The 25,178-nt window shown below is 33.4% G+C and overlaps 3 protein-coding genes across 7 annotated transcripts; 2 read left to right on the top strand and 1 right to left on the bottom strand.

Moving 5' to 3' along the window:
- The first annotated feature begins 1,001 nt into the window (after positions 1-1,001).
- LOC112795977 (phosphatidate cytidylyltransferase 1-like) lies at positions 1,002-8,020 on the top strand. 3 transcript variants are annotated; one of them, XM_025838206.3, is made up of 14 exons: positions 1,002-1,489; positions 1,852-1,894; positions 3,446-3,478; positions 3,949-4,305; positions 4,509-4,762; positions 4,907-5,058; positions 5,219-5,360; positions 5,947-6,103; positions 6,421-6,468; positions 6,562-6,648; positions 6,889-7,017; positions 7,125-7,181; positions 7,468-7,551; positions 7,638-8,020. In XM_025838206.3, the coding sequence occupies exons 1-14, from the start codon at positions 1,470-1,472 to the stop codon at positions 7,725-7,727; spliced, it is 1,653 nt and encodes a 550-aa protein (XP_025693991.1). In that variant the 5' UTR covers positions 1,002-1,469; the 3' UTR covers positions 7,728-8,020. The 3 variants fall into 3 exon arrangements, with proteins under 3 accessions (XP_025693991.1, XP_072090998.1, XP_072090999.1); XM_072234897.1 differs by lacking the exon at positions 3,446-3,478 and having other exon boundaries at positions 1,049-1,489; XM_072234898.1 differs by lacking the exon at positions 3,446-3,478 and having other exon boundaries at positions 1,141-1,489; positions 1,852-1,961.
- A 4,182-nt stretch (positions 8,021-12,202) lies between these two features.
- LOC112795976 (alkaline ceramidase) lies at positions 12,203-15,650 on the bottom strand. The gene is made up of 3 exons (XM_025838205.3): positions 15,425-15,650; positions 14,160-14,472; positions 12,203-13,091 (listed from the first exon to the last, which is right to left on the bottom strand). Exons 2-3 carry the CDS (start codon positions 14,411-14,413, stop codon positions 12,578-12,580), a joined length of 768 nt encoding a protein of 255 aa, XP_025693990.1. The 5' UTR covers positions 14,414-14,472; positions 15,425-15,650; the 3' UTR covers positions 12,203-12,577.
- A 1,892-nt stretch (positions 15,651-17,542) lies between these two features.
- LOC112795975 (uncharacterized) lies at positions 17,543-23,446 on the top strand. 3 transcript variants are annotated; one of them, XM_072234649.1, is made up of 6 exons: positions 17,543-17,666; positions 17,765-17,936; positions 19,751-19,842; positions 19,947-21,620; positions 21,722-22,651; positions 22,741-23,446. In XM_072234649.1, exons 4-6 carry the CDS (start codon positions 20,334-20,336, stop codon positions 22,918-22,920), a joined length of 2,397 nt encoding a protein of 798 aa, XP_072090750.1. In that variant the 5' UTR covers positions 17,543-17,666; positions 17,765-17,936; positions 19,751-19,842; positions 19,947-20,333; the 3' UTR covers positions 22,921-23,446. The 3 variants fall into 3 exon arrangements, with proteins under 3 accessions (XP_072090750.1, XP_072090749.1, XP_025693989.1); XM_072234648.1 differs by having other exon boundaries at positions 17,552-17,641; XM_025838204.3 differs by having other exon boundaries at positions 17,562-17,936.
- Positions 23,447-25,178: the final 1,732 nt, after the last annotated feature.

Raw genomic sequence — 25,178 nt, 5'->3', positions numbered from 1 at the left:
GAACGATGAACATATAGTGGATATTAAATAGACGGATAAAAAAATAAAAAAATTTGGATATTGAGTAGATGGATGTTCCAAAGAAAAACAATGAAATTTTTTATAACAAAGAAAATTTTACACGATTTCAATGGTGGAATTGAATAATTGGTGATGGATTATTCACCAATTTATAATGTTAATATTAAGGAAAAGATAAGATTAGAGTATCTAAATCAAAATAAAATCGCAAAAATTGAACATAGAATTTTAAAGATAAGATAGATGCATAACAAGATAATTTCTAAAAACGATAACAAGATTGAAATAGGCGTAGTACACATTTCAATAGATTGGGTAGCACACTTCAATCGATTGAATTTAGCAAATCCATATTATTTTGGTGAATTCAATCGATTGTTACAATAATCGATTGAATTGTAAGACCTCAGCTTGTTTTGAAGCATTCAATCGATTGGAAATTCTAAACAATCGATTGAATTATACAAAATTCACATTTAACTCATCGTTCAATCGATTGGTTAATATGACCAATCGATTGATTTATGCGAAAACCACGCTTCCTTACAATTTTTAATCGATTGTTTAGTGGTAAACTGTAATCCAATCGATTGGTTTTCAATCAAACATGATTTTATGGTTCATCACGAACATCACGGATCAAATATAATCTTTTAATTGATTGGAATGGCCAAAAAAATTTATTAGCATCAATAGAAGATCTAATTCGTTATTGTTTTTGTTCCTGATTGTTAATAAACATGATAGATTTATGATAAAATAATTATTTATAAAATAAAAATAGTTTTTATAATTAAATAAAGTATATTGGGTTAATTTGTAATTAAATTTAAAAAAGAACTATTTAGCAGTTATTAAAAAATTTAAAAAATATATTTTGTTATGGGACTATTTAATGATACAAACGATTTGGAATCACCGAATCTGATGGCGAGACTGAAATTAAAAGAAAAACATGTGTCTAAGAATGGACAAAAAGAAATCAAAATTTTAGATTTTAAACCAAATCATTAAAAAAATCAGTTTTAAACCAAAATAAATTCAAATCAAATTATATTTATTTTATAATTTAATTTTTAATCCAATCCATTTAAATGATTTTAAATCTAGATCCAAATTAAGATTTCAAAAAAACCCTAATTCTGAATTTCTGATTCGGGAACCAGTTCTACCTTAAGTCGCACAAATTCTGAAATCCAGTTCCTCTTCTCCTTCGCCTATTCTCCTTCGACCGGGTAGTCTCCGCCGCAGCCGGCACCGGAGCAAGCAACTGGCACCGGCACCCTATTGTCTCATTCAAGATTCAACGTTGAACGGGCCTCACCTCTGTTTCTCTTCTTCTGCCTTTGGTCTTCTCCGCCGTCGTCTTCACCGTCGCCGATCGCCGTCACAGGTGTGGGCTTCCGGTTCTTTTGCCTTCCATTCGCCTCTGCTCGTGCTTCTTGCCTATGGGTCACAGCCTCACACGGTTAGTACCACCCATTTCTCCTTCTTCTTACTATAAAGTTGTAGTTCCAACAAAGTGAGTTCACTGGGTTGTGTTGGTTTTCTAAAATATTCTTATTGTGTGTGAAAGACTTACCCGTGTAAATTTTAGGGTTTCTACTTTCATTCATTTTCAAGAGGGCTGGACAGTCAGTTCACCCTTGAGTGAATTTGAGATCACCATGTTTGTTTTTTTTCTAAAAATCATAGGTGGCTATGAATCTTGAAACAGGCAGAAAAAGAACGTGCGACAATGATGCTTCTGAATCTAACTTTTCCTGAAGTTTAAAATTGATATGCTAAATATTTAGTTATTTACTGATGCAAATTTTTTAATGCTCACAGGGATTGCTCAGCAGGGTTGGGATCCTCTTCGGGTGCTGCTGAGGTAGATATCTCTGGTTATCCTTCTGTTCTGTTCATCGTTATTTGAGTAATGAAGCAGCTATTAATTGGTAATATTGTGATGTGATTGCTTGCTTCTACTCTTTGTTGTTAGTTTCAAGATTTAATAGTGGTTCTTAATGTATATTATTGCCTCTAAGTAGCACCATTTTGGCCTGGTATCAATACCAAGAATCTTGCTACATACTTTATAGATGGGAAGCTAATGATATTTTATATTGAATTCTGTATTTTTGGCTTGCATTTCCATGAACATGAGTGGTATTGGTCTTCCAACATAATATCTCTTTGGCTTTATAAATTAGCCATGATTTGTGAGTCTTTACATTGAGATCATAAAATGTCATAGGCAATCGTACATGGCATATATACTGCAAATGTATAATGTTATCCCTATGGTGATGCTCCTAAACAGTCCCTTTTGATAGCAAATGTATAATGTATAATGTTATCCCTAAACGGTCTCTTTTGATAGCAAAATCCACTTAGAACCTATAATAGTCTTATTGCTTGGGAACTTAACTAAATCTCATGTCTTACATCTATAACAGTCTTATTGCTTGAAATTAGCAATTATGTAACATAAATAGTAGTGGGGGACAGATTCATATCTGGTGTGGTGTTTTCAGTTGAAGTAGGAGTTGTGAATATAAAAGTCTGCAGTTTACTTGAAAATTTACCAAATAGCACTTCAAATGGTGACTTAAACTCTAAAGCATAACTAGCTATAACAAAACTACTCTAACTATTGATTTGTGATTTAGAAAGCTTCCTTCTTGATGTGCTACATTCTTCTCTGATTAAATATGGATAGTGACATTGTTTTTTCTGTATGCTTTTAGATTTTAGAATACTTTAATGTGATTTTTTTCTATTAAGAGGGAATGAATTGCTTCCACCAATCCTACCCTTCATAGGTTTGAACATTGTTTGCTTGTGTGAAAATTTACTACGTTATTGCAAAATTGCTGAAATTGTTGCTGGAACTGGGCTGTTTTGATGAGAAACTGGGCTGGAATGTTTTACTTTTATGTGGTTGCTAATTTGTGCCGTCCAATGATGTTTTCGGAGAGATCCAATGGCTGTTGGGTGTCTTGGTTAAGATGGGTTGAAAAGAATGTGGAGGCGGTTAATTCTGTTGACCTTATTTCCTGTAGTTTAGGACTATGATTCTTCGATTTTACGAATTTCATTTATAAGTATTTCTCTAATATCAGAGTTAATAGCTAGTTGGGATTTTAGCTATTTCCTTCAGAGTTTGATCCCTTTTGGCTTGAATTTTACGCTCAGGAATTTATGTTTCCAGAGAAGCTTTGCATCGATCCAAGAAAATAGTCACTTTCTTTTATTAGTTGTGGATATTTTGGGAAAATATTGTAAATATCAATTAGTAAGTATGCCAAATTTTTCTTCGAACCTAGTAGCCAGTTTGTAAAACAGAATTAATTTTGCAGAGGTTATTAACTATTATGCTTTTCGTTAGCCCTGGTTATTTGTAACACTTTTTTTTATTTGTTTCTATGTTTTCACTTAGCAAACGGATTCAAGAAGGCAGGGTATTAGAGAGGTGGGGTCCACGTACAAGTGGCTTTATGATTTGTGTGATGATAGTAGAATGGAGCAAAACTAGCTTACTAACTAGATTGGCTCTTGACTTGAATGGCTAGCAAAATATTTTAGTATTTTTTGCTTAGACTGTTTAAGTTTATGTGAAATAGCCTCATAATCCATGTACATATATCTCTTTGCAAATATAATGTTATTTTCATAAAATGCAAGACACTAAGTTGGTACAATCAGTTGTTTGTCTCTCTTTGGGCTGTGTATAGTTTATGAATCTTGCTGAAATCATTCTTAATATGAAGTTTTAATTTCATAATCTTTGGGCCGTGTTTTTCTTTGCGAGATATATGAACATGGATTAGTTTATGAATCATGCTGAAGTTTATTGGCGGCTATTTCTTTGGATTAGTGTGTGTTAATTTTAGCATGTTTGGCACCATGTTTTTAGTTATGTACACCTTGTTTTATATGCAGAGCAAGATGACTGAAAACAGTAATATTGAAGCAGCAGGGATGTCCGCTAGCACTCAACCATCTTCTCCACTGTCAGGTGTTCGTAAGGATCGGTCAGCTGTCTGGGATCATTTTGATGTAGAGAATGATACCGAGAAGAAGGCTAAATGCAAATATTGTGGTAGCTTAATACAATATTGGAATGGAACCAGCTCAATGGGTGGTCATTTGAGAAGATGCAAGCAAAATCCTAATAATGATTCGAACAAAAGAAAAATAACGACCACACCGACTATAGATGAGCATGGTGCTTTAAATTCACCCAGTGCCCCGTCATCTACTGGTGCCAAGATTAGGCACCGAAAACGCTCAACTGAGGTTAATTGTTTAAACCTTGATTTCTCACTGTAAACCATATTTTGCATAAAATATTGGAGAATGAAAAATTGTCAAGATACTAATTGAGAAAAACCAAATGATTGGAAGCAATATCTGACTTCTTTTCAATCCCAGTGGTATCTTTCTGGCAAATTTTTCTCTGCTATTTGAGGTGATTTGGTTTTCATTGTCTTTTATCTCAGGCTGTTCCGGAAGTTACCAAAGCAAATGGAGGCCAGTTGCTTGTTGATGACAAAAGCAAATACAAGTCCATGTTAATTCGTGCATACTCATCCATTTGGATGATTGGTGGCTTTGCATTAATCATCTATATGGGTCACCTTTATATTACAGCAATGGTGGTTGTTATTCAAATCTTCATGGCAAAAGAGCTTTTCAATCTACTCAGGAGAGCACATGAAGATAGGCAACTTCCAGGATTTAGGCTATTAAATTGGTACTAGTGACAAAATTGTTTCAAACCATTACTATTTGTTATTTTCAAGATAAGCTTGTCAACAAATGGCCAGAAACAAGTCTTGTTCTTAGTTATTTAATAGCTTGTCTATGTTTCATTTTTCATTGGCATTTACCATTTCAGGCATTTTTTCTTCACCGCGATGTTATTTGTTTATGGACGTATTCTTAGTCCACGCCTCGTTAACACAGTAACTTCAGACATGGTATTATATCGGCTAGTGAGCAGTCTTATAAAGTATCATATGGTTATCTGCTATGCCCTTTATATTTCAGGTGATTTTATACATATAATTTTATTATCCATTTGGTTGTGCTTGTGGAATATGTCTACCAGATGCCTGAATTTCATGCTAATTTTATTGGGTTGTGATGCTGCTTGCTGTGGGAATACTAATACTTTGGTTAAATGTATTATTTTATTGTTTGGTCTCAGGATTTATGTGGTTCATTCTCACATTAAAGAAGAAGATGTACAAGTACCAATTTGGCCAGTATGCTTGGACTCACATGATTCTAATTGTTGTATTTGGGCAGTCCTCCTTCACTGTGGCAAGCATTTTCGAAGGGATTTTCTGGTACGATCTATAAAAGGAATTTATTATTCACATTTACATTTTCATCATAGAGGACTATTGGAGAATTGTCATTCTAAAACCAAGATTATTTGCCTACTTTCCAGAGATAAGGGAACTGGCTATATAATGTAATTTTCTTTGATTATGCAGTTCGTAAAACAAATAGGCTTGCAAGGCTGTCGAGCTTCCATGCAAATTCATAGTTACATGAACAAAGTAAAATTGAGATGGGCAAATTATGTTAATATAGTCATATCCATACCTATCGTTTTTGCTGTATGAATAAATTCCTATCCTTAGTGCCTTTCTCATAGGTTAAATATATGCCCGTTAACTTATCTTCGGTTCATTGTTGAGTATATTCTTTTTCTTTGTGAAGTTGTAGGTTAAGGTGATTTTTATATGTTGACCTATATCGTTGATATAATTGTTTCATTCATGTATTTAGTGTTCCTATGCCACCCGTTACTTTAATTCAAATAAAATGTCCTTGCTACCATTAGTCTCTTTTGGCTTCAAGACTTACGCACATGGTTTGACAATTGAGTTGATTAATGCTATTTTTATGCTTGAACTTACTATACAGGTTTCTTCTTCCTGCAACACTTATCGTCATTAATGACATTGCTGCTTATATTTTTGGTTTCTTCTTTGGAAGAACTCCTTTGATCAAGTTATCTCCAAAGAAAACTTGGGAGGGGTTTATTGGGGCTTCAATTTCAACTATCATCTCTGCATTTCTGGTGAGCAAAAATTCAGGGTTTCCTTTTATAAAAAAAAAAAGAAGGGGGGGGGGGGGGGGATGTTGAAGATGCAACCATTGGAGTGGTTTGGGTGGGGGCTGGGGCCATTGCCAATCAACCAGAATCTTTAAGGATGCTTTGTGTTCCTGTGTCATTAAATGACCCAACATCCTGAATAAACTCTCTGCTCTTGGAAAACTTGATTAGTTTTTTGGTGAAATTCTTCGCAGTTACATGCTTTCTGAAGTGTTATTATAAATCAATAAAGCTGTGTGCTGAATTGAATGTTAATATGATTGTATAAAACTCTCTTGTAGCTTGCTAACGTCATGGGTCGATCTAAGTGGCTAACATGTCCAAGGAAGGTACCTCTTGCCTACCTTAACTAATTGATATATTGTGAAGTTTTATTTGACAACTGATTTATTTATGTTCATGTTGCTGGGAATAACATGCAGGACTTGACAACTGGTTGGCTTGATTGTGATCCTGGCCCACTGTTTAAGCCAGAACCTTACTCCTTATCGGGATGGATTCCACACTGGGTAAGCACTTAACATTCGGCTGAATTCATAATCCTTAAACTCACTCCGCAATATTTTGACCAGTTGATGCAGGTTTCATTCTTCTAAGATCAAGTCACAATTAAAGAAAGCATGTTGTGGGATTCGAAAATAAAACATTCAGCTTATAAAATATGACAATACTGTAATCATGAAGTGCCAATCCAGATTCCTATAATATATGACATTATAACGAGTGACATTCTATCTTTTAATATGCAGTTTCCTTGGCAAGAGATAACAATCCTGCCAGTTCAAGGGCATGCTCTATGTCTTGGTTTGTTTGCTTCGATTATTGCACCTTTTGGAGGCTTCTTTGCAAGTGGCTTCAAAAGGGCTTTTAAAATAAAGGTATCCTCTCTTTAGTTCTGCTTTTATGATATACAAATGAGCAAATGAATATCATCCATCTAGGTCAAAGGTATGAACAGATTAGCTGAATTTTCCACGTTTTGCAGGACTTTGGTGACAGTATTCCGGGACACGGGGGAATTACTGACAGAATGGACTGCCAGGTAGACTCTTATTTATCACAAATTGCTAATATTTTTACAACTTTTAGAATTATATAGAATATCATACATCCAAAATCATGGTTTCTCGTGCTCGGATACACCGTTAACACCACCAAAAAGACAAAAAAAAAAAAAAAAAGAAGAAAGGTGTGTCTTTGATGATAAATGGAGATAGTAGTAGTCATATTTGTTTTCCAATCTAAGAGTATACCCTCCTTTGAATTGTAAGTATAATATTATATAGTTGTGAATTATTGACAAATTTATTTATTTATCCTTGGTGCAGATGGTAATGGCCGTGTTTGCCTATATATATCATCAGTCATTTGTTGTGCCGCAAAATTTATCAGTTGAAATGATCCTGGATCAGGTACTCTGTTGATGTTATTTTGTATTTTACTTTGTATGTCAATTAATGAATATATTGAGAAATGGTTTAACCATGGTTTATTCCAGATATTCATGAACCTATCATTCGATGAACAACAAGCTCTATACAGGAGGCTGGGGGAAATATTGCAACAAGGGTTTCAAAGCCATTCTTAGTTCCAATGCCAAAGGTGTAATTTGTTCTCTCTTATTGCAAAGTTTATTTAGAAGCGGAAATGGAAAAAGATACTTTGTACATTTTGTATTCTACCATTTGAGTGAAAAAAGAATCAAAGGATTCAGGAAGCTATCAAGATGTGTATATATATATATCTTGACCGTTGATGTTTCATTCCCAATTTCCTGAATATTATTTACTCAGGTTTTTGCCTACACATTTATCTGTAAATGAGAGGCTGTATTTGTATAAATTCCTTGAGATCATTTAGCATGTTTCAATTACCTAAAAATTCTCATTTGCAACATTGTTTTCAAAGCGGCAACCAACATAGCTATATCTATCCGTTTACAGCATTGTTGTCTCTGGGATTTAATGATCAGAAATTCAACACAAAGTAGATTAATACCTACATATTTTAAATTTTTCATATGGAATAATCTTGGTTATACCCGATTATGCTTAGTATATTAATAGGCAATAGTGTACCTATAAATTCACTTTTATAAATTAAAATGTGAACTAATAATATAAATTTAATCGAAATGATCAGGTATCTACATTTAAACTAAGTGAAGAGTTCAAGTATTGAAAATAATATTCTTTTAATAGATTATGAGCTTGTTTATATGTTAAGTTGTTAAAAAAAATTTAATAATTTCTTTATTGTTTAATATGTTTAGCAAAATTTTAGTAATAAAAATACACTAGAAGAATAAAAAAATATATTTTTTTAGAAATTATAATTTATTTTTTTAAAGATTTTTTTAACTTAAAAAATATTTTTTACATAATAAGTAAACAAAAAGTATTTTTATATTGTTGTAGTCAAACATAATTATTAAATAAAAAGATATTTTTATATAAGATATCCAAATATGAAATTGTTTTTACTTTTCTAAAAGATCTTTTAAAAAATTAGAGTAAAGACCTAACTCAACCATTTTCACAAAGGACAAGGCGCTCATTGTAAAAAAAAAAGGACAATTCAGCCTTCAACATTTTTATTTTAGGACAATATGGCCTCTCTTTTAAATAGTAACAAAAATTAGTTTTGTGAGAGTTTTATTTATAATTTGTGGGGGTTTTATATAACCAACTATGATCCTTACTATCACCATTTTCTTCATCCTCATCATTATCACTTCTTCGTGTGTTTGGATAAAATTGATTTTGCAAATTTGATTTTGATCAAAAGTAAGTTAATGTTTAAGTGATTTATGTTTGGTAATTTTTGTATCAAAATAGATTATAGTAAAATAAATGTTTGGCTTATACCATTCAAAATCACTTTTAAATAAAAAATTACTAAAATAGACATCAACTTAAAACTTTTTTTATATTATCCTATTATTTTAATTTAGATATTTAAATATATCTTATTAGTTAATTTTATAATAAAATTAATATTTACTTACTAAAATAAAAATAACATATAAAAATAGATAAAATATATTTTTAAATAAAAATAAAAATATAAATTATATATATATATATAAAAGAATATTTAATTAAATATGTTACATTTTCTAAGTATTAAATGTTACTTTAGTATTTTTTACATCATACTCTTATTCTAGTACTCTCAATAATCTTATTCTTAATATTAATTTGGAATCCAATGTTTATGATTTTATTATTATATATGATTAATTTTTTATTTAATTTATCTTTTTTAATGGAATCATAATCTATATTATAAAAAATTACACTAAAACATAGTATACGAGAATTACAATTATAAAAGAGAATACTGAAAATAATAAAAAAAATTAAATATTTACTTTACAGTGATTGAAACAAATCTAAAAGTTCCTGTTGATCTTTTTATATAATATATTTTTAGTATTTTTGATACTCATTTTTTAGTATGTTATAATTTTTTACTATTATTATTATTTACAGTTAATTTTTTGTTTAATTTACTTTACCTAATAGAATTAATAAATTATATTATAAAAAGATAATAACAAATATAATACACAAAAATCATAATTATAAAAATATATAATGTCAAACAAATAGTTGAAAAAAAATAAAAATAATAAATAATAGAAAATAGAACTCATATAAATAGAAATAACAAGAATTTTATAAATAATACAATAATATATATAAAGGATAAAGTTGGTAAAAGGTAAATAAGTTGTTAGTATCTATGGCTAAAAGCCAGTTAAGAAAACGCAGAAGCTACAAATAGTTGCTTCTTGTAAACGTGATTTTGGCTAATCCGGATTTGAATGCTGGAGAGAGTTCGGGTTGGTCGTGGGGTGTGGCATCTTCTAGACTCTACTCAGCTAGGAGTGGGTACAGTTGGCTAGCCAAAAGAAAGTTTGACTGGAATGAGCATGATAATTGGTTGTGGGTATGGCGTCTGCATATTCCTGAGAAGTATAAGTTCTTGATTTGGCTCAGTCTCCATAATGCTATTCCTACAGCAGAGTTTCGTTTGGGTCGTGGTTTAGCTTTATCTAGCACCTGTCATCGGTGTCAGAATGGTTCTGAATCCACTCTTCATTGTCTTCGGGAGTGCCCTAGTGCCAAGGAGGTCTGGACCCTTTTAGGCTTGTATTCAGATAACTCGAATTTACATGATTGGCTCTACAGAGGTGCAAGGAGTGGAGATGCTTTTCTTTTCTTTTCGACTATCTGGTGGATTTGGAGAAGCAGAAATCATGACTTATTTAATATAGATGATTCATGGAGTGCTAGTAAAGTGGTGAGTTTGATTCGTAGTTCAGTAAGGGAGTTTCACACTATTTTTGCTATGCATCAATCTCTGTCTCCTCTTTCACTTTGTTTGCATTGGGTTCCACCTCCAGTTCATTCTGTTAAATTGAATTGTGATGCTAGTTGGTTTGCTCCTTCTGGCTATGCTGGTTTTGGTTGTATTATTCGTAATCCTGATGGATGTTGGTTGAAAGGTTGCACTGGAAAAGTCGAAGTGTGCAGTGTTCTTTTTGCTGAATTGTATGCAATTTGGAGAGGTTTACTTCTTGCTTGGGAGAGTGGATTTCGTGAGGTTATTTGTGAAACAGACTGTTTAGAAGCTCTTTTCTTGGTAAACCAAAGAATGCTTAGTAAGGATATTCCGGAATGGGATTTGGCAAAGCATATTCAGGAGGTTATGAATTGGAATTGGAGAGTCTCTATTCTTTTAATTCAGAGGACTGCAAATAGTGTTGCAGATTGTATGGCTAAAGCAGCTGCTTCTGTCGCGGATATTCACTCGAATTGGAGCCAACCATGGAGTGAGCTTCAACATCTAATAGATTTAGATATGACCCTAGCCAATTAATTTGGTTTTGTCTCTTTTTTCTTTCTTTTCTATTTAGTCACCAAAAAAAGTAAACGTGATTTTGGCAGCAAAATAACTTCTGCGTTCATGAGAAAAAAATTTGCCAAACCAAAAGTTGAAACTTTCAAGAAATTTAAACGTGCTTCTTCCCTTCCAACGGGTTTTCAAACACACCATTCCTCTACTATTTTTATCTTTATCCTCATCATTATCACTTCTACCTCTACTATTTTTATTGTGTAACTATACTTTATCACCATCGTTAATTCCTCTACTGTCATCATCACAAATACAAATATCATCAACATTAACGTTATATTCCACTTTTTATTTAATGCTATTTTTTTCTTTTAAAAGGTCTTCATACTGCAATTACTTTTTTTTCCTCGGATATTATTTCTACCAATGGTCTTTCTCCAATTAACCACCACCAATCAAGAAATTTTTAAAAATAAACTTACTAATAGTTTGTAGGAATTTAAAACTCCCACAAATTACAAATAAAACTCACACAAAACTAATTTTCATTATTATTTAACGAATTTTTTAAAAAAACATATTGTCTTAAAATGAAAAAGTTGAGGGTCGAAGTATCTTCTTTTTTTTTTGACAAGGGACGTCTTTTCCTTTATAAAAATAGACAAGAGTCGAGTCTTTACTCAAAAAATCACTTGAAAAATGATTTTTTTGTAAAAATTCACCCAAACAAATTCTATACATGATAAACATTTTAAAAAAAGAATACATCAAATTGCTATCTTTTTTTCATTATTTATATATATTGGATAGAAATTCTGATATAATGTCTTCAACAAAACCAAAATTCTAAAATGTAAAAAAAAAATCATTATTTGTTACTCAGTTTCTTTAAACAAAGATTAGCTATATCTTAAAAGAGATACTCGCATATTGGAAGATATCCAAAAGCATGTACAACTTCTCATTCTTAATGTTATATATTTCTAATTTCTAAACATATACAAAAATGTGCTGTGAAGAATATTTTAGCCTAAATCACGCATGTTAGTATTACGATTTACGATAGCATATAAGGTCTTACAGAATAATAATCATAATATAGCTCTGCTGATCTGCTATAACCAAAAGGTAGGGATCCATGAACGTCAACAAATGTTAACACACAAGGAATATTTCTCAATGAAAGAAAAATGAAACTGAACATCTAAAGAGGAACACGTTTTGAATATACTCAAACTAACCTAGAAAGGGTTTACACAAGACATTACAATTAAATGTTGGGTGATTTTTCCAACTGAAAATCCAGAAAAAAAAAAAAACGATCAGTAGAGCAAAACTTTTTGGTAGTCATAACTTTTGAGCTAAGGAATGCCCAGGCTCCAAATGGCACCCATATAAGTGATAAATATGGTACATGTCCTACCTCTACAACAAAATATGTAAATAATCAGTAGTCATTTAAGCCAATCTAAACCCAAAAACCAAAAAACTGAAAACATGACATGACTTGCTAACAATTTCTCTTTACCAAAATGTATCATGACAAACTATCATCTTCTATGATTTTCTGTGTTACTTCCTTTTCAGTTTCTCAATCTTCACATATGGTAAAACACCCATTAAACAAACAATCTTCGGTTTCCAACCACGCTGTTGAGCCCGGCAGAACATCAAGAATGTGTTAGCAAAGTAGGAATTGAAACCCATGAAGAAGTGCCACAAAGCATGACCCTGTGGATTAATTGGCCAAGTGGATATCTCCTTGCAGAAAAACCGATCACCTAACCAACATAAAGATCCTAATACAAGGGTGGCTACATATAGCTTTGCAATCCTCTTTGCAGACAAATCTTCAGTATAAATGTAATATTTGTATGTTCTTGGAATGCAGAGGAGACAGAGAATGACATAATGCGCTTTGAAGCCGATGCCGAAACGGAAGAAAGAATGGAAAACTGCAAAAACAACACCATACAAAAATAGGAAGATGGGCATCGTAGTACGGTAATGCCAATCTGGAGAGTACAGGATGTACAAGTACAGCAGCATCTCCCATACCATGGGAGTTTCATCACTCTGTTGTTGCCTATATTAAATTGTAAGAAATAAGGAATCAGCATTCATACAACTAGCAACTTCCACAAAATAAGAAAAAGGTCACGGAAGAAGTTTCGTCGTAGAAGTGTGCGGTCAAGCATTGATGACAAACACTACTCATCGATACCTAAATCAGAAGACTAGTGATACCATAGGTGCCCACTCCGTCAAAAAATTAGAAAATTGGTACTATTGCAGGTGCAAACTCCATTAAAAGCTATATATCAATATCACTAGTATACTCCTTAAGAAATAACTCAATGCAGTCTTCATGAATCCTTTCCCTCAAACATGTACAGTATCTTATAAGTTCCGACAAAACAGGACAAGCTGACTTAAACCCCCTGTTATAAACTTCAAACCTTTTCCGATCTGAACTAAGGTAAGCAAATTAAGAAAATAATTATGCATGCTACTTTCCAGAATATAATGCCATACATAAAAGCAAATTCCAACCCATAATGAGGATAACTAAATCTTGTTACCAAAGTGGTTCAATAATCTACAATGAAACATAAACCATACAGTCATTTTATATATGCATTATCGTACTGGCCTCTCTGAACCTGACCAAAAGCATAGCCTTTCTCCAAGTGGCAAAAGAAAGGTTAAAAGATGTTGCCCCAACTTATAGAAAGACACAAGTTATAGAAGGTAGCCTCCTAATTCAAATTCAAAGGTAACTTAAATTATCATTACAACTAGATTGCATCAGATAGAGTAATGTGCAGTAAGACAGAATAAACATAATTCAATCATCATGAAGTTAGAGAAAGCAATTCTAATTATTTATAAATTCGAAAAACAACCACATTATATGCATCTAAATGGTTACTAATGCACAGATTAGTAAACAAATATCCCCCGTTCAATATATTTCCAACACAGCTCGAGGCATTGCAGACACCCTAAATCGGAATTTTCCAACTTTTCAACCCCCAGTAGAAAAACATATAAAATTATCCATTTTATATTATACAAAAACAAAAATTAAATGGAAACAGTCAAAGGTAAATTTATATAAATTACTGCAAGAAATGAAGACATCAGTACTTACACATGTTGCAGTGTGGCATGGTACAACATGCTTCCAATGGCAAGTGCCATATTCGATAGATGAAGAACACTAAATCTTTTCTCAAACCGCTGTCGTAAAGCATTTATAAGACCAAGGAGAGCCAAAAGAATGCATGGAATGTTGGATATTGTGTTAAAAAACTCTGCTATATATGATGAATGAGCATAATTATTTTCACAACACTCTGTAGTTGACGTAACCGGACCCCAAAAGCTGGCTATGGTGTCTGCCATTCTCCTCTACAGCCTGATGTTTGTTGATCTGTATTTAAAGCTGCAGAGTTCACAAATTCCTGCAAATCATGTGCCAACGAGCCAGAATACAATCAATCCCACAACTTATTTATTAAGATGCACAAATCCAGGCAAGCGGTAGTCACGGATCATGTACGTCAACGTGTTAATCCATACAGAAAGTGCGACACCCATATTAAATCAATGCAACATGAAAAACAACCAAAAAACTCTAATGCGTGGTATAAATTAACATAGGTATTGAAACTAACGTCAGGGAACCTTCAAGGATCTACATTGGGTCACTACCTAAAATAAAAAATAATGTAGATAAAACTAAATAGATATATCAAAATCCTCTTAATTAAACCTATCAAAATAGACTAATAATGTTCAAATTCTAAAACATACAAAATCCATGTCTCTGAATTCTGCATTGTCCAATACACTCTAAGAGGCAATATATCGAACAGAAAGAAATCAAAATTCCATAACCACAACATTCACTTCATTTGCATCAACACCCAAACCAACATTATCCCCCCCTATCAAATAACAACTTCAAACAAAAAAAATCAATGTAACGTGATAAAAAAAAAATGGTATTTGATTAATTCCTTATAGCCCAAGATAAAAATTTAAAAATAAAAAAAAAAACCCAGATCCTAAATAGGCAAAGAGAAGGAAGCATTACACAGAAAATTAACATTGAATAAAACGATCATTAAATAATCAAATTATACCAAACTTACAGAGACGATCAAATCTGAGGAGTTTTAGAATTTCAAATTCCCATAAACAAAAAAGGGGTCAACCCAAACAAACAAAAAAAATATAGCATTACAGGCAATTTCCATCGGAGTTCATGCGACAAAGTAAAAGTACCGTAAATGCTTGACACATTAAAAAAAAAAAATAAAAAAAGGAAAAAAGATTCAGATATTAAGTATGAAAACAAAAACGGTAAAAAGAAATGCATAGAATAAAATTAGAAGAGAGAGAGAGACGTACTTGAGAAGATTAACGAAGAAAAAGAAAGGGATTGGAAGGAATTTACGTAGATCTCATTCTGGGTTGGGTTAGTGTTTCAATCTGCGTTTCTAATAATAAATATTCGGTCGAGAATCTCTTTTCGTTTTCGTTATACGAGGCAACCTCTACCTTCCAGACTCTCTTCTCTCTTTCCTTTTTTTTTTCCTTTCCCCTTTTATATTTAACAAAAAGCGGATTATCTTAATTATCTTAATTTTCATTATCTACTCACTAGTGATCATAATAACTGATTAAATAGGATTTTCGTAGTATGCTTCAAAATTCAATAGTTTTTCTTTTAAAATAAATATACATTATATTATTTAATATGAATTTAATTTTGATATAGACATCCGTTTTTTATGATTATTTACACATTCAATATAAAAAATAATTATTTTTACCGACGTAATATAGATGTACATGTAAAATTAATATTATATTAAAACTAAATTTTATTTAATATTAAAAAAAATTTAAAATTCAGAATTTAAATCTAAAATTTAGAATTTAAGATAAAAAAAATAATTTAAAAAATCCAGTAGATATTGATCGAGAAAATTAACTCTTCAATTAAACTAGCTACTCTTTTTAAAAATTGGATCATGGATGGCTATGAAATTTAAATTTATAACATATTTGGTAGTGTTGAATTTATTTAAGCCATAAATTTAGGCGTGATACTAAATATTTAGTCTAATTTTAGAGTATATACTCAGATAGATTTTTAAAATATTTTGCATAAAACGTTTTTATTTCTAAAATTTTTTTAATAATTATCGTTAATGAACATACAATGTTTAAATTTTTCTTATCTTAGGTAGAAAATTATTTATTAAAAATGATGTTGTGGATGGCATTATTTTCAGAACTTGTTTAAGATATACAAACTTAGATGACACTAAACAACTAATTATATAATAAATGAACAAATAATACATAAATGTATGAAGGTAATTTTAATTTAATATCAATGTATTTTACTATAAAATGATTGAGGTCGAAATGTACTTGTAAATGAGCGTTTACATAAAAGAAATTAATCACTTTTTTTAAATAAATCATTTTTAAGAGTCTTATAAACAGATCATCTAAGTGGATATATAGCAGTTGCATAATAAATCAAGACTAATTAGTAATTACAGTACATAGTATATAAACATTTTACACTAAATAAGTGATAAAGACGTCAAAACTCAAAAGAATCAAGTAGAAACTAACTGATAAGTCAATGTTATAAAAACCAAAAAGCAAAAAACAAAAGAGAATAATAGCACTAATTAGTCCATTCAATAGACTTATAGGTAGAGAAGTTATGAAAGAAGATAAGATGAACGGTCATACACTCATACATTTTCAAATTAGAACAAAATAAATTTCATATAATTGGATAGCCTTTCTTTTCTCTTTTTTAGTTTCATTTTGCTGCTGGGAGATGGGGGGTCACAAATATAATAGAGTAGGAAAGGTTTTTTATTGAAAAGTTATAATTATAGGAAAATGCTAGGGTTCAACAATGTTAATTTAATATAAAAAGTTAATTAATGTTGGTTTAAATGTAAGTTAAAAACAAGAAAAAATGAATTGTTTGAAGATAAAGAAAGCAGATATAATTTCAAAAATTAAAATAAATTAAGTACATTCTAACAAAAAAATTCATATAATTTCTCCTACTTTATTCTTAATTGGTTTTTCTTAACTTCTTTCTATTTTATCTTTTTGTAATATTTTTTTTAATTGTTTACAGTATTTTCTAAACCAAAGATTAATTCGTCTTTTTGTAATATTTTATTTGTGGGACAATACTTTTTTTTTGGGGTCAAATTTAATACTCTTACTTAAAGACCTGGTGTATGTTTTTTCTAAGAAAGGCCTATTAAATAATTGAAGGCTGAAAGGCCATAACACGTTCGAGCCCACCACCAGAGCACCTTGCCGCCTTAATATAATTTATAATTAATGACAAAAAAATATAATTTAAAATATATTAACAAAAAAAAATAAGTATTAATTTTATTTTTTTGGTAAAATGAAGGGGCATAAGCCCAAAAGGAAAAAAAAGCACAAACACAAGGTTCAACTAAACAAGTACAGAGCGGGGCATTTGAACCCCTTTGGCATCATCATTCAATTTGGAAACAAGTTCCTCAGGCGGCACATCCACAAATTAAAATCCTTGCTCACAATCAAGACTAGGTTTGGCTAACCAATCTGCACATGAGTTAGCTTCTCTATATATGTGTTTGAATTTAACTTGCCAAGACTTCAATTTCATTTTCTCTATATTTCTGATTAAGGCATTGTGACATTTGCATGAAGGTCTGGACTTGGATATGCTCTTGAAAGAGATTTCGGAGTCTGTTTCCACTATCACATGGCGCATTCCCATCTGCCACGCCATATTAAGTCCATGAAAGATTCCCCATAGTTCAGCTTCATCGATGCTACATTGACCCAAATTCACCATGAATCCTCCTATCCACTCTCCAAGGTATGTTCTAATTAATCCTCCACACCCCGTATTTCTTTCTATATTTTGTTGTGCACCATCTATATTAAGTTTAACCCAATCTTTGGGAGGAGGTTCTCATTTAATTTGAATCTGAGTTCTGGTTTGTTTGTGCTGTATGAGATTTTTCTTGTTGAAAGCTTCTTTACTGTTTACAATATATTCCCTGATGAGAGACACTGCATTGTTGGGTCTAGAGAAAGGGGAAGAGAAAAACTCTTTGCACCTCCACTTTCATATCCACCAGCAGGTGGTTAGAAATTCTTCTATCCAACTAATATTATTGGATTTTCCTAAATTATTTTTCAGATTTAGGCTTATCCAATCCTCAAATTGGATTCCAAAAAAAAGAGAGGTAGAGCTGGGGTTTAAGATTTGTACCCAAATAGGAGCTGTTTTGGGACAATCCCTTAGAGCATGTAATATAGTTTCAGAGTGATGTTGACAGTTTTTACATCTTGGATCAGTTCTCATCATATTGGCAGCTCTGTTTGCAGAGAGTAGTCTGCTATGTGCGAGTTGCCAAGCAAAGACTTTGATTCTTTCTTGTCCTGGCCATTTCCATATTATTTCCCATATATCAAAATAAGTATTAATTAAATATGCATCGCATGTGTGAAAAAAAAAGAGCGTCCCATGCTGAACACACAAATATGTCCCGACCAAAAACTAAAAGGACAAAGACCCAACAAAAGTATATATACAAAGTTATTACTTATTAGGAGTAGCTTTTGAAGATTATAATTTAGCAACATTGTTCAAATATTACTAATCTAAGCTGTTATAATAAAAGTAGAGAATCTGATTAATTGTTCCTAATAAAAAAACATTGACTATTTTATTCACGGAATAATTGTGATATTTATTTATTTATCTCAAAAAATTTTTTACTCAGTCGCAGTACTATTTAATTTTATTCTATGCAAACTATATCAAATTTATATTACTTCTATTAAACAAATATTTTCATTGCTAATTTACTTCTAACAACTCGATCATTACTTCATTAGACTATCAAATTTGAGGGCTTAGTATCATTAGAATTTTTAATCAAATAACGGCATTAATTTGTATACTGTACTTTTTTATTATATATACTCAATTAGTTTGATTATTAATAAAAATGTTTCTTTCACAACAAAAATCCCTACCATTATGTAATAAGTAAAAGTGGACTAATAATTATTAGGAAATTTTTATTAGTTAATAAAAATTTATAAATAAAAATAAGAGTAATGTAATAATCAATCAAGTATAAATTTAGTGATTGGTATTCTTTTTCTCTTGGAATTTCTCTTCAATAGAATTATTTTTTCCTTCTCTCCTTTTGATTTGATTATTCCCTAATTTACTCTTATTCTTTCCTATTTAATATTTTTCTTTTGAATTAGAGTAAGAGAAAAAATAATGAATAAGAAAGAATATATAAGAGTGAATTAGAAAAGAGTCAAATCAAATAAGAAGGATATAAGAATTAGAAGATGATTTCATTAAAAAGAAATTCTAAGAGAAAAATAATACTAAGGGATAAGTATTGTTTTGGTCCCTCACATTTAGGGTCGGAATCGAATCCGTCCCCGATATATATTTTGATTTAAAATCGTCCTTAAAGTCGCATTTAAATTTAAAATCGTCCTTTAAGAAGTAAACTTTTTATAAATAACGATAATACCCTTCTGAAGTTTTTGTGTTTCGCGCGAAACACCTCACCGCTTCATATGCTTCCTAACCCTCAACTTAAACCCAACATTAAACAAAACGTTTCACTTCACCAATGTTGTTCCACTGTGCCCTAGGGAAGAATCAGAAACGCTAGAAGGTGTTCTTGGAGTGAAGATCGCACCTGAGTCTGGTTTACTGGAAGGCAAGGTCGTGCACATTGTGTCAGGTATGTGTAGCTGTTTACCATTTACTGAGACTAGTGATTAAGATCAATGTGTGGTTTAGGTTTTAATTTTTTCTTCTATTTGTGTGATATGGCACTGTGTATAGGTTGTTGGAGAAGCCAATGGCATACTTTAAACTGAAAGTCTACCATGGGGGGTGGTTTATCTATCGGAATGGGCCGTTAGAGTATGTGGGGGGAGAAACAACAGTGATAGAAGAAATTGATGGTGATCGGTGGTCCGTATTTGAAGCTTATGCAGAGTTAAAGCAGTTTGGATATGTGGAGGAGAATATCCCTTCGTTGTGGTTCAAGGATCCAACACATGAAGACTTGGAGAAAAATTTGAAGCTGTTTAAGTCTGATGCAGATTCTATTGCTATGTGCAAAATAGCTGAGGTAAGAGATTATGTTGAGTTGTATGTAGTGCACAAGGTTCAGGAAGAGGAGGTGTTTCCTGCTTGTGGATACATTGATGTTGGGGGGGTCATAGGATGGATGATGTGGGACAACAGCTGGTTCTGTATGGAGGAGAAGATGCTGATTTAAAAAAATGTGATGCAGCTGCTGATATCTCTGGGGCCGAGAATACAGAGGGTGGTGATGATGTTAATCTGGATGCTAATATGGGTAACTATAGTGACAGTGATAGCTTTGATTCAGAGTATGAACCATCTGAGGAAGAGGAAGAGACTGAAGATGATTTACACTTTACCAGCAGTGAAGATGAGCTTGATCCTGCTGTGAGTGGATTTCAAGATGTTAATGTGCTGAAGGAAAAAAGTCGGGCAGTGAAAAATAAGAGGGTTGCAACTGAAAACTTTGAGGATGAAGATGGAGTAGAGAGTGATGAAATAGAGAATGACCACGAGGTTGGAGGTGCTGTGTCAGATTCAGACCACGAGGGGCAGAGTTATCCAGTTCACAAGCATCAAAAAGACATGAGCCAATACAAGTGGGAAGTGGACACAGTGTATGCTACCAGGGAAGAGTTCAAGGACACTGTGACTGCATATGCTGTGCAGAGGGCTCGGCCAATCACGTTTAGAAAGTGTGATCTGCAAAGGGTAAGGGCAGTTTGCACTGGCGAGTGTCCGTTTTGGCTGTATGCTGCGAAGATGAAAGAAGAGGATACTTGGCAGCTTCGCAGCATGAACTTGACTCACACATGTACACAAACACACAGGGTGGGGATTTTGCACTCTAAATGGCTAGGAAAGGCATTCAAGAAGAAAGTGGAATCAAATCCAAAGGTGAAGATTAGGGAGTTAGTGTCAAAGGCTCAAAAAAAGTGGAACTTGACTGTCACCAAGTCAATGGCAACGAGGACCAAACAGATTGCACTTGATGAAATCCAGGGTACCTTCCGAGAGCAGTATAAGAGGATATATGATTATGCACATGAGCTGATGCGGGCAAATCCAGGGACATCTGTTCGCTTACAAGTGCAAAGGTTCCCTGAAGTTGATAATGAGGTAGCCTCATCACAGACCAGTTGCTGTATCTTTCAGAGGATATATATCTGCTTGGAAGCATGCAAGCAGAGCTTCAACCATTGTAGGAGCTTTATTGGTCTAGACGGCTGTTTTTTGAAGACACCACAGGGGGGACAACTGCTCACTGCCATTGGTTGGGATCCAAACGACCAAATGCTGCCCATTGCCTATGCAGTTGTAGAGGCTGAGACCAAGGACTCATGGACTTGGTTCCTTAGTCATCTTGCAACTGACATTGGTGTTGAGAAGATGGGAAGAACTACTTTTATGAGTGACCAGCAGAAAGTAAGCAAGCCTAAACCAAATATAACTTATGTACATAGAAACAATGAATTACTTTATCTCAAGTATCAATGACTATTTGGTCCTCCAATTTCTGCTTGCAGGGTTTGTTGCCAGCATACGATGCTGTTATACCAGGTGTGGAGAATCGATTCTGTGTGAGGCACCTATACAGCAATTTCAGGAAACAGTTTCCAGGGTTACAATTGAAGCAACTAATGTGGAGGTGTGCTAAGGCGACTCACTGGAGGGACTGGGAGAAGAACATGGCCGAACTGAAAGCTGTGAATCAGGAAGCCTATAGGTACCTAATTGCTATCCCCCCAAGGTATTGGTCTAGATCTAGGTTTACCTATAGTTCTAAAGTAGATACACTGGTTAACAATATGTCTGAGAGCTTTAATGCTGCCATAGTTGATGCTAGAGAGAAACCTATACTAACAATGTTAGAGGAGATCCGGGTTAAACTGATGACTAGGTGGGCAGAGAATAGGGAGTTGGCTCAGAAGTATGCAGGGACAATCTTACCTAGGATTAGAATCAAGTTGGAGAGGAGGTCTAGATCTGCTGGTGACTGGCGTCCATATTGGTCTGCTGCTCAGAAATATGAGGTTATGAATGGGTTAGATAAGTTTACTGTTGACTTAGGATCCTGTGAGTGCTCTTGTAGAATGTGGCAGTTGAGTGGAATACCTTGTGTCCATGCAATTGGTTGCATCAAGTTCAAAGGGCTTCCGTTGGAACCTTATGTGGCTGACTGCTACAAGAGAGAAGCATACTTGAGGTGCTACGAGGCAGTAATTCACCCATTGAACGGCCCTGACCTATGGGAGATTACACCACATCCTGATGTAATGCCTCCCCCATACAGAAGGCCTAGTCACAGGCCAGTCAAAAAAAGGAAGCCAGCTGCTGGAGATGAAGAACAAAGCAGCCGCACTCACATGTCCAGGAAGGGGGAGAAACAGAGGTGCTCTATATGTGGTGTTGTTGGTCATAATAAAAGCAGATGCCCTAAACCTATTGAGAATGAGGTATATTGATTAAATTTTTTTACATTGCATGTCTGAGAATTTTTAACTCAGCCTTATGTTCTTGTGTATTGACTGCAAATGTTTCATAGGCCCAAAATTCCAAGAAACAAAGCAAGGGCAACAATTCAGGGGAAGCAACAACTCTATCCCTCCAGCTGCTAAGGGAGGAAAGAAAAGTGCATCTACACAGCCCACTCCCAAGCTCACTGTCAAGAGAAAAGTTGCTTCAGCAACACAGCCAACAAGCTCAGCCCAGTCCAACACTGTAGCACCACCAAAAAGGCCTAGAGGCAGGCCCAAGGGGACCTTGAAGCCCACACCTTCAGCCCAACCTGATCCACCAACTTCATCATCACAACCAGCCTCCACTGTTCTTCCAGCATCTCAGCCATCCTTTGCCACAGCTTCAAGCCAACCCACAAGGCACTACTCTGTTAGCTGTACTGGAGGACCTCATGTTTCTCCCAGGAAGCTGAAGTTAATGGCAAAGTTGCCTCCAAGAAAATGGGGATTGCTTTAGGGAAATGACAACACTTAGCATGTTGGTTTATTTTGTTTTAAGTTTGTGTTAAGCTTCTGGTTAATCCAGTGTGGTTGTACTGAAAATACTGGCTTATATTTTGTTGCTTTTTGTTGCTTATATGTTGCCTTTGTGCTACTGTTGGTTGTAGTGAAATATTGGCTTGTTGCCAGCCAATCCTTTTGATGGTTAGGTTGTTTTGAGTTAAGTTTCTATTAAGGTTCTGGTAATGTCAAACACTGTGGTTATTATGTATTTAGGTTGTTACCATTTTAATGTCAAACACTTTAGTTTGTTACCATTTTAATGACACTGTTATCTTATTGTTCAGTCATGGAAATCATGTTTTGCCAAGAAAAACTTTCACTCTCATTTCAATATCCAACCATACTTACAAGACAGTCATATTACATCTTCAAATACATTCAACATGCCACAATCAAGAACCCCCTTAATACATAAACCCCAGCCAGGCCAATTCACCACCAAAAACAACAGCAGAATATACATACACATGTTTCAAACCAGGTTCAACGGAATGAGACACGGTTGCGTTGCTTTAGACCAATTCTGCAACAACAAACATACAAACCCAACCCACCAAAAAAACCCTAACACTGCAACGAACTTCAGCTTCCACTCTGCTACTTTAGTTCTTGATTTCATCATCGAAAGCTTCTTCCTTAACCTAGCAATTTCTGAATACTCCACCTCTGTATCTGGATCTGCCCAACGAAAAAAATTGTAGCCTTCTTGCACCTGCACATACCCACAGAGATCACCATCCCTTCCAACACCCAGAAGACCCAATTAAGCGAAAAAGTAAATAAACAAACCTCAAAGTAGACACAACCCCAAAATCTGCGACCTGGGTTCTCCTTGGTCCCCGAGATTCGCAACACAGGCTTCCACCATGAGAACAAAGTAGCAGCCTACCTTGTGACGAAGATGGGATTCGAGACGAGGTTGAGCTTCGTGCAGCCATGGCTGTCTCCCTCCAGCAGGTCCTCACGGTGAGCTCTGCAGCAATGGCTTCCACGCTGCTTTACCCTTTCCTCCTTTCAATTCAATGTATCATTATTAAACTTTCCCATTCATTTTAAATTCCTATATATACATATATATATATTCGATGATCATAACGGCCGCATAACGACGCAAGGGTATTTACGTCCGAAAATGTTATAAAGGACGATTTTAAATTTAAATGCGACTTTAAGGACGATTTTAAATCAAAATATATATTGGGGACGGATTCGATTCCGACCCTAAACGTGAAAGACCAAAACAATACTTATCCCTAATACTAATTACTAAATTTATGCTTAATGGATTATATTACTATTATTATTATTTATAGAATTCTACTGACTAATAAAAATTACCTAATTAGACTATTATTTGAGTAATGATAGAGAATCAATTTTTTTTATAATTATTTTATTTATCTTAAATTTTAAATTATAAATCCTAAACATTGATGTTAATTAAATTAGTTAACTAAATATTGATTTCTAATCATTTCTCTTATTGTTTTGATCCCTTCATGCATGTCCTATTATTGACATGTGTAGTAAAATATAACTATTACTGGAAATAAGAATATGTTACTACTAACAGCATGCTAGCGACCAAATGTAATCTCAGTGGCTAGCTAGTAATACGGAGGAAATGATACGCGCAATAATAGCAAAAGACAAATTAAAGGATAATTTATACTAATAGATACTACCATTTATTATTGCTTAAAACTTTATATGTCATGATTTCGTGACAAGCAAAATTTCTCACAAACTCAGTAGTGGTAAAAGCCACGAGACTTTGACCAAAAAGGGCACGCTACAAAATGTGAATTTGGTTCATTGCATTGAGACACTTTAAATTGAGATTCATTGAACCTGGTCTTAACCAAAAACAGATAGCAATTAATCCAATTATACACTCTCACTCTCACTTTAACTCACAGCAGCGCCCAATTTCCACATCACCGCAATCTAAAACTGGAAA

This window comes from Arachis hypogaea, chromosome 4, assembly GCF_003086295.3.
Source record: "Arachis hypogaea cultivar Tifrunner chromosome 4, arahy.Tifrunner.gnm2.J5K5, whole genome shotgun sequence".
NCBI lineage: Eukaryota > Viridiplantae > Streptophyta > Magnoliopsida > Fabales > Fabaceae > Arachis > Arachis hypogaea.
The sequence above is the reverse complement of the archived record's forward strand: the minus strand, read 5'-3'. Positions and strand labels throughout refer to the sequence as shown.

Bases quoted from the DNA above. Each gene is read 5' to 3' on its own strand.
- LOC112795976 (XM_025838205.3), bottom strand. From the start codon at position 14,413: ATGGCAGACACCATAGCCAGCTTTTGGGGTCCGGTTACGTCAACTACA. The intron at 13,092-14,159 runs GTAAGTACTGAT...AATTTAATATAG, and splicing joins CATGCCACACTGCAACATGT to GCAACAACAGAGTGATGAAA.
- LOC112795975 (XM_072234649.1), top strand. From the start codon at position 20,334: ATGGATGATGTGGGACAACAGCTGGTTCTGTATGGAGGAGAAGATGCT. The intron at 21,621-21,721 runs GTAAGCAAGCCT...TTCTGCTTGCAG, and splicing joins TTATGAGTGACCAGCAGAAA to GGTTTGTTGCCAGCATACGA. The intron at 22,652-22,740 runs GTATATTGATTA...AATGTTTCATAG, and splicing joins CTAAACCTATTGAGAATGAG to GCCCAAAATTCCAAGAAACA.
- LOC112795977 (XM_025838206.3), top strand. From the start codon at position 1,470: ATGGGTCACAGCCTCACACG. The intron at 6,649-6,888 runs GTAAGCACTTAA...TTTAATATGCAG, and splicing joins CGGGATGGATTCCACACTGG to TTTCCTTGGCAAGAGATAAC. The intron at 7,552-7,637 runs GTACTCTGTTGA...GGTTTATTCCAG, and splicing joins TTGAAATGATCCTGGATCAG to ATATTCATGAACCTATCATT.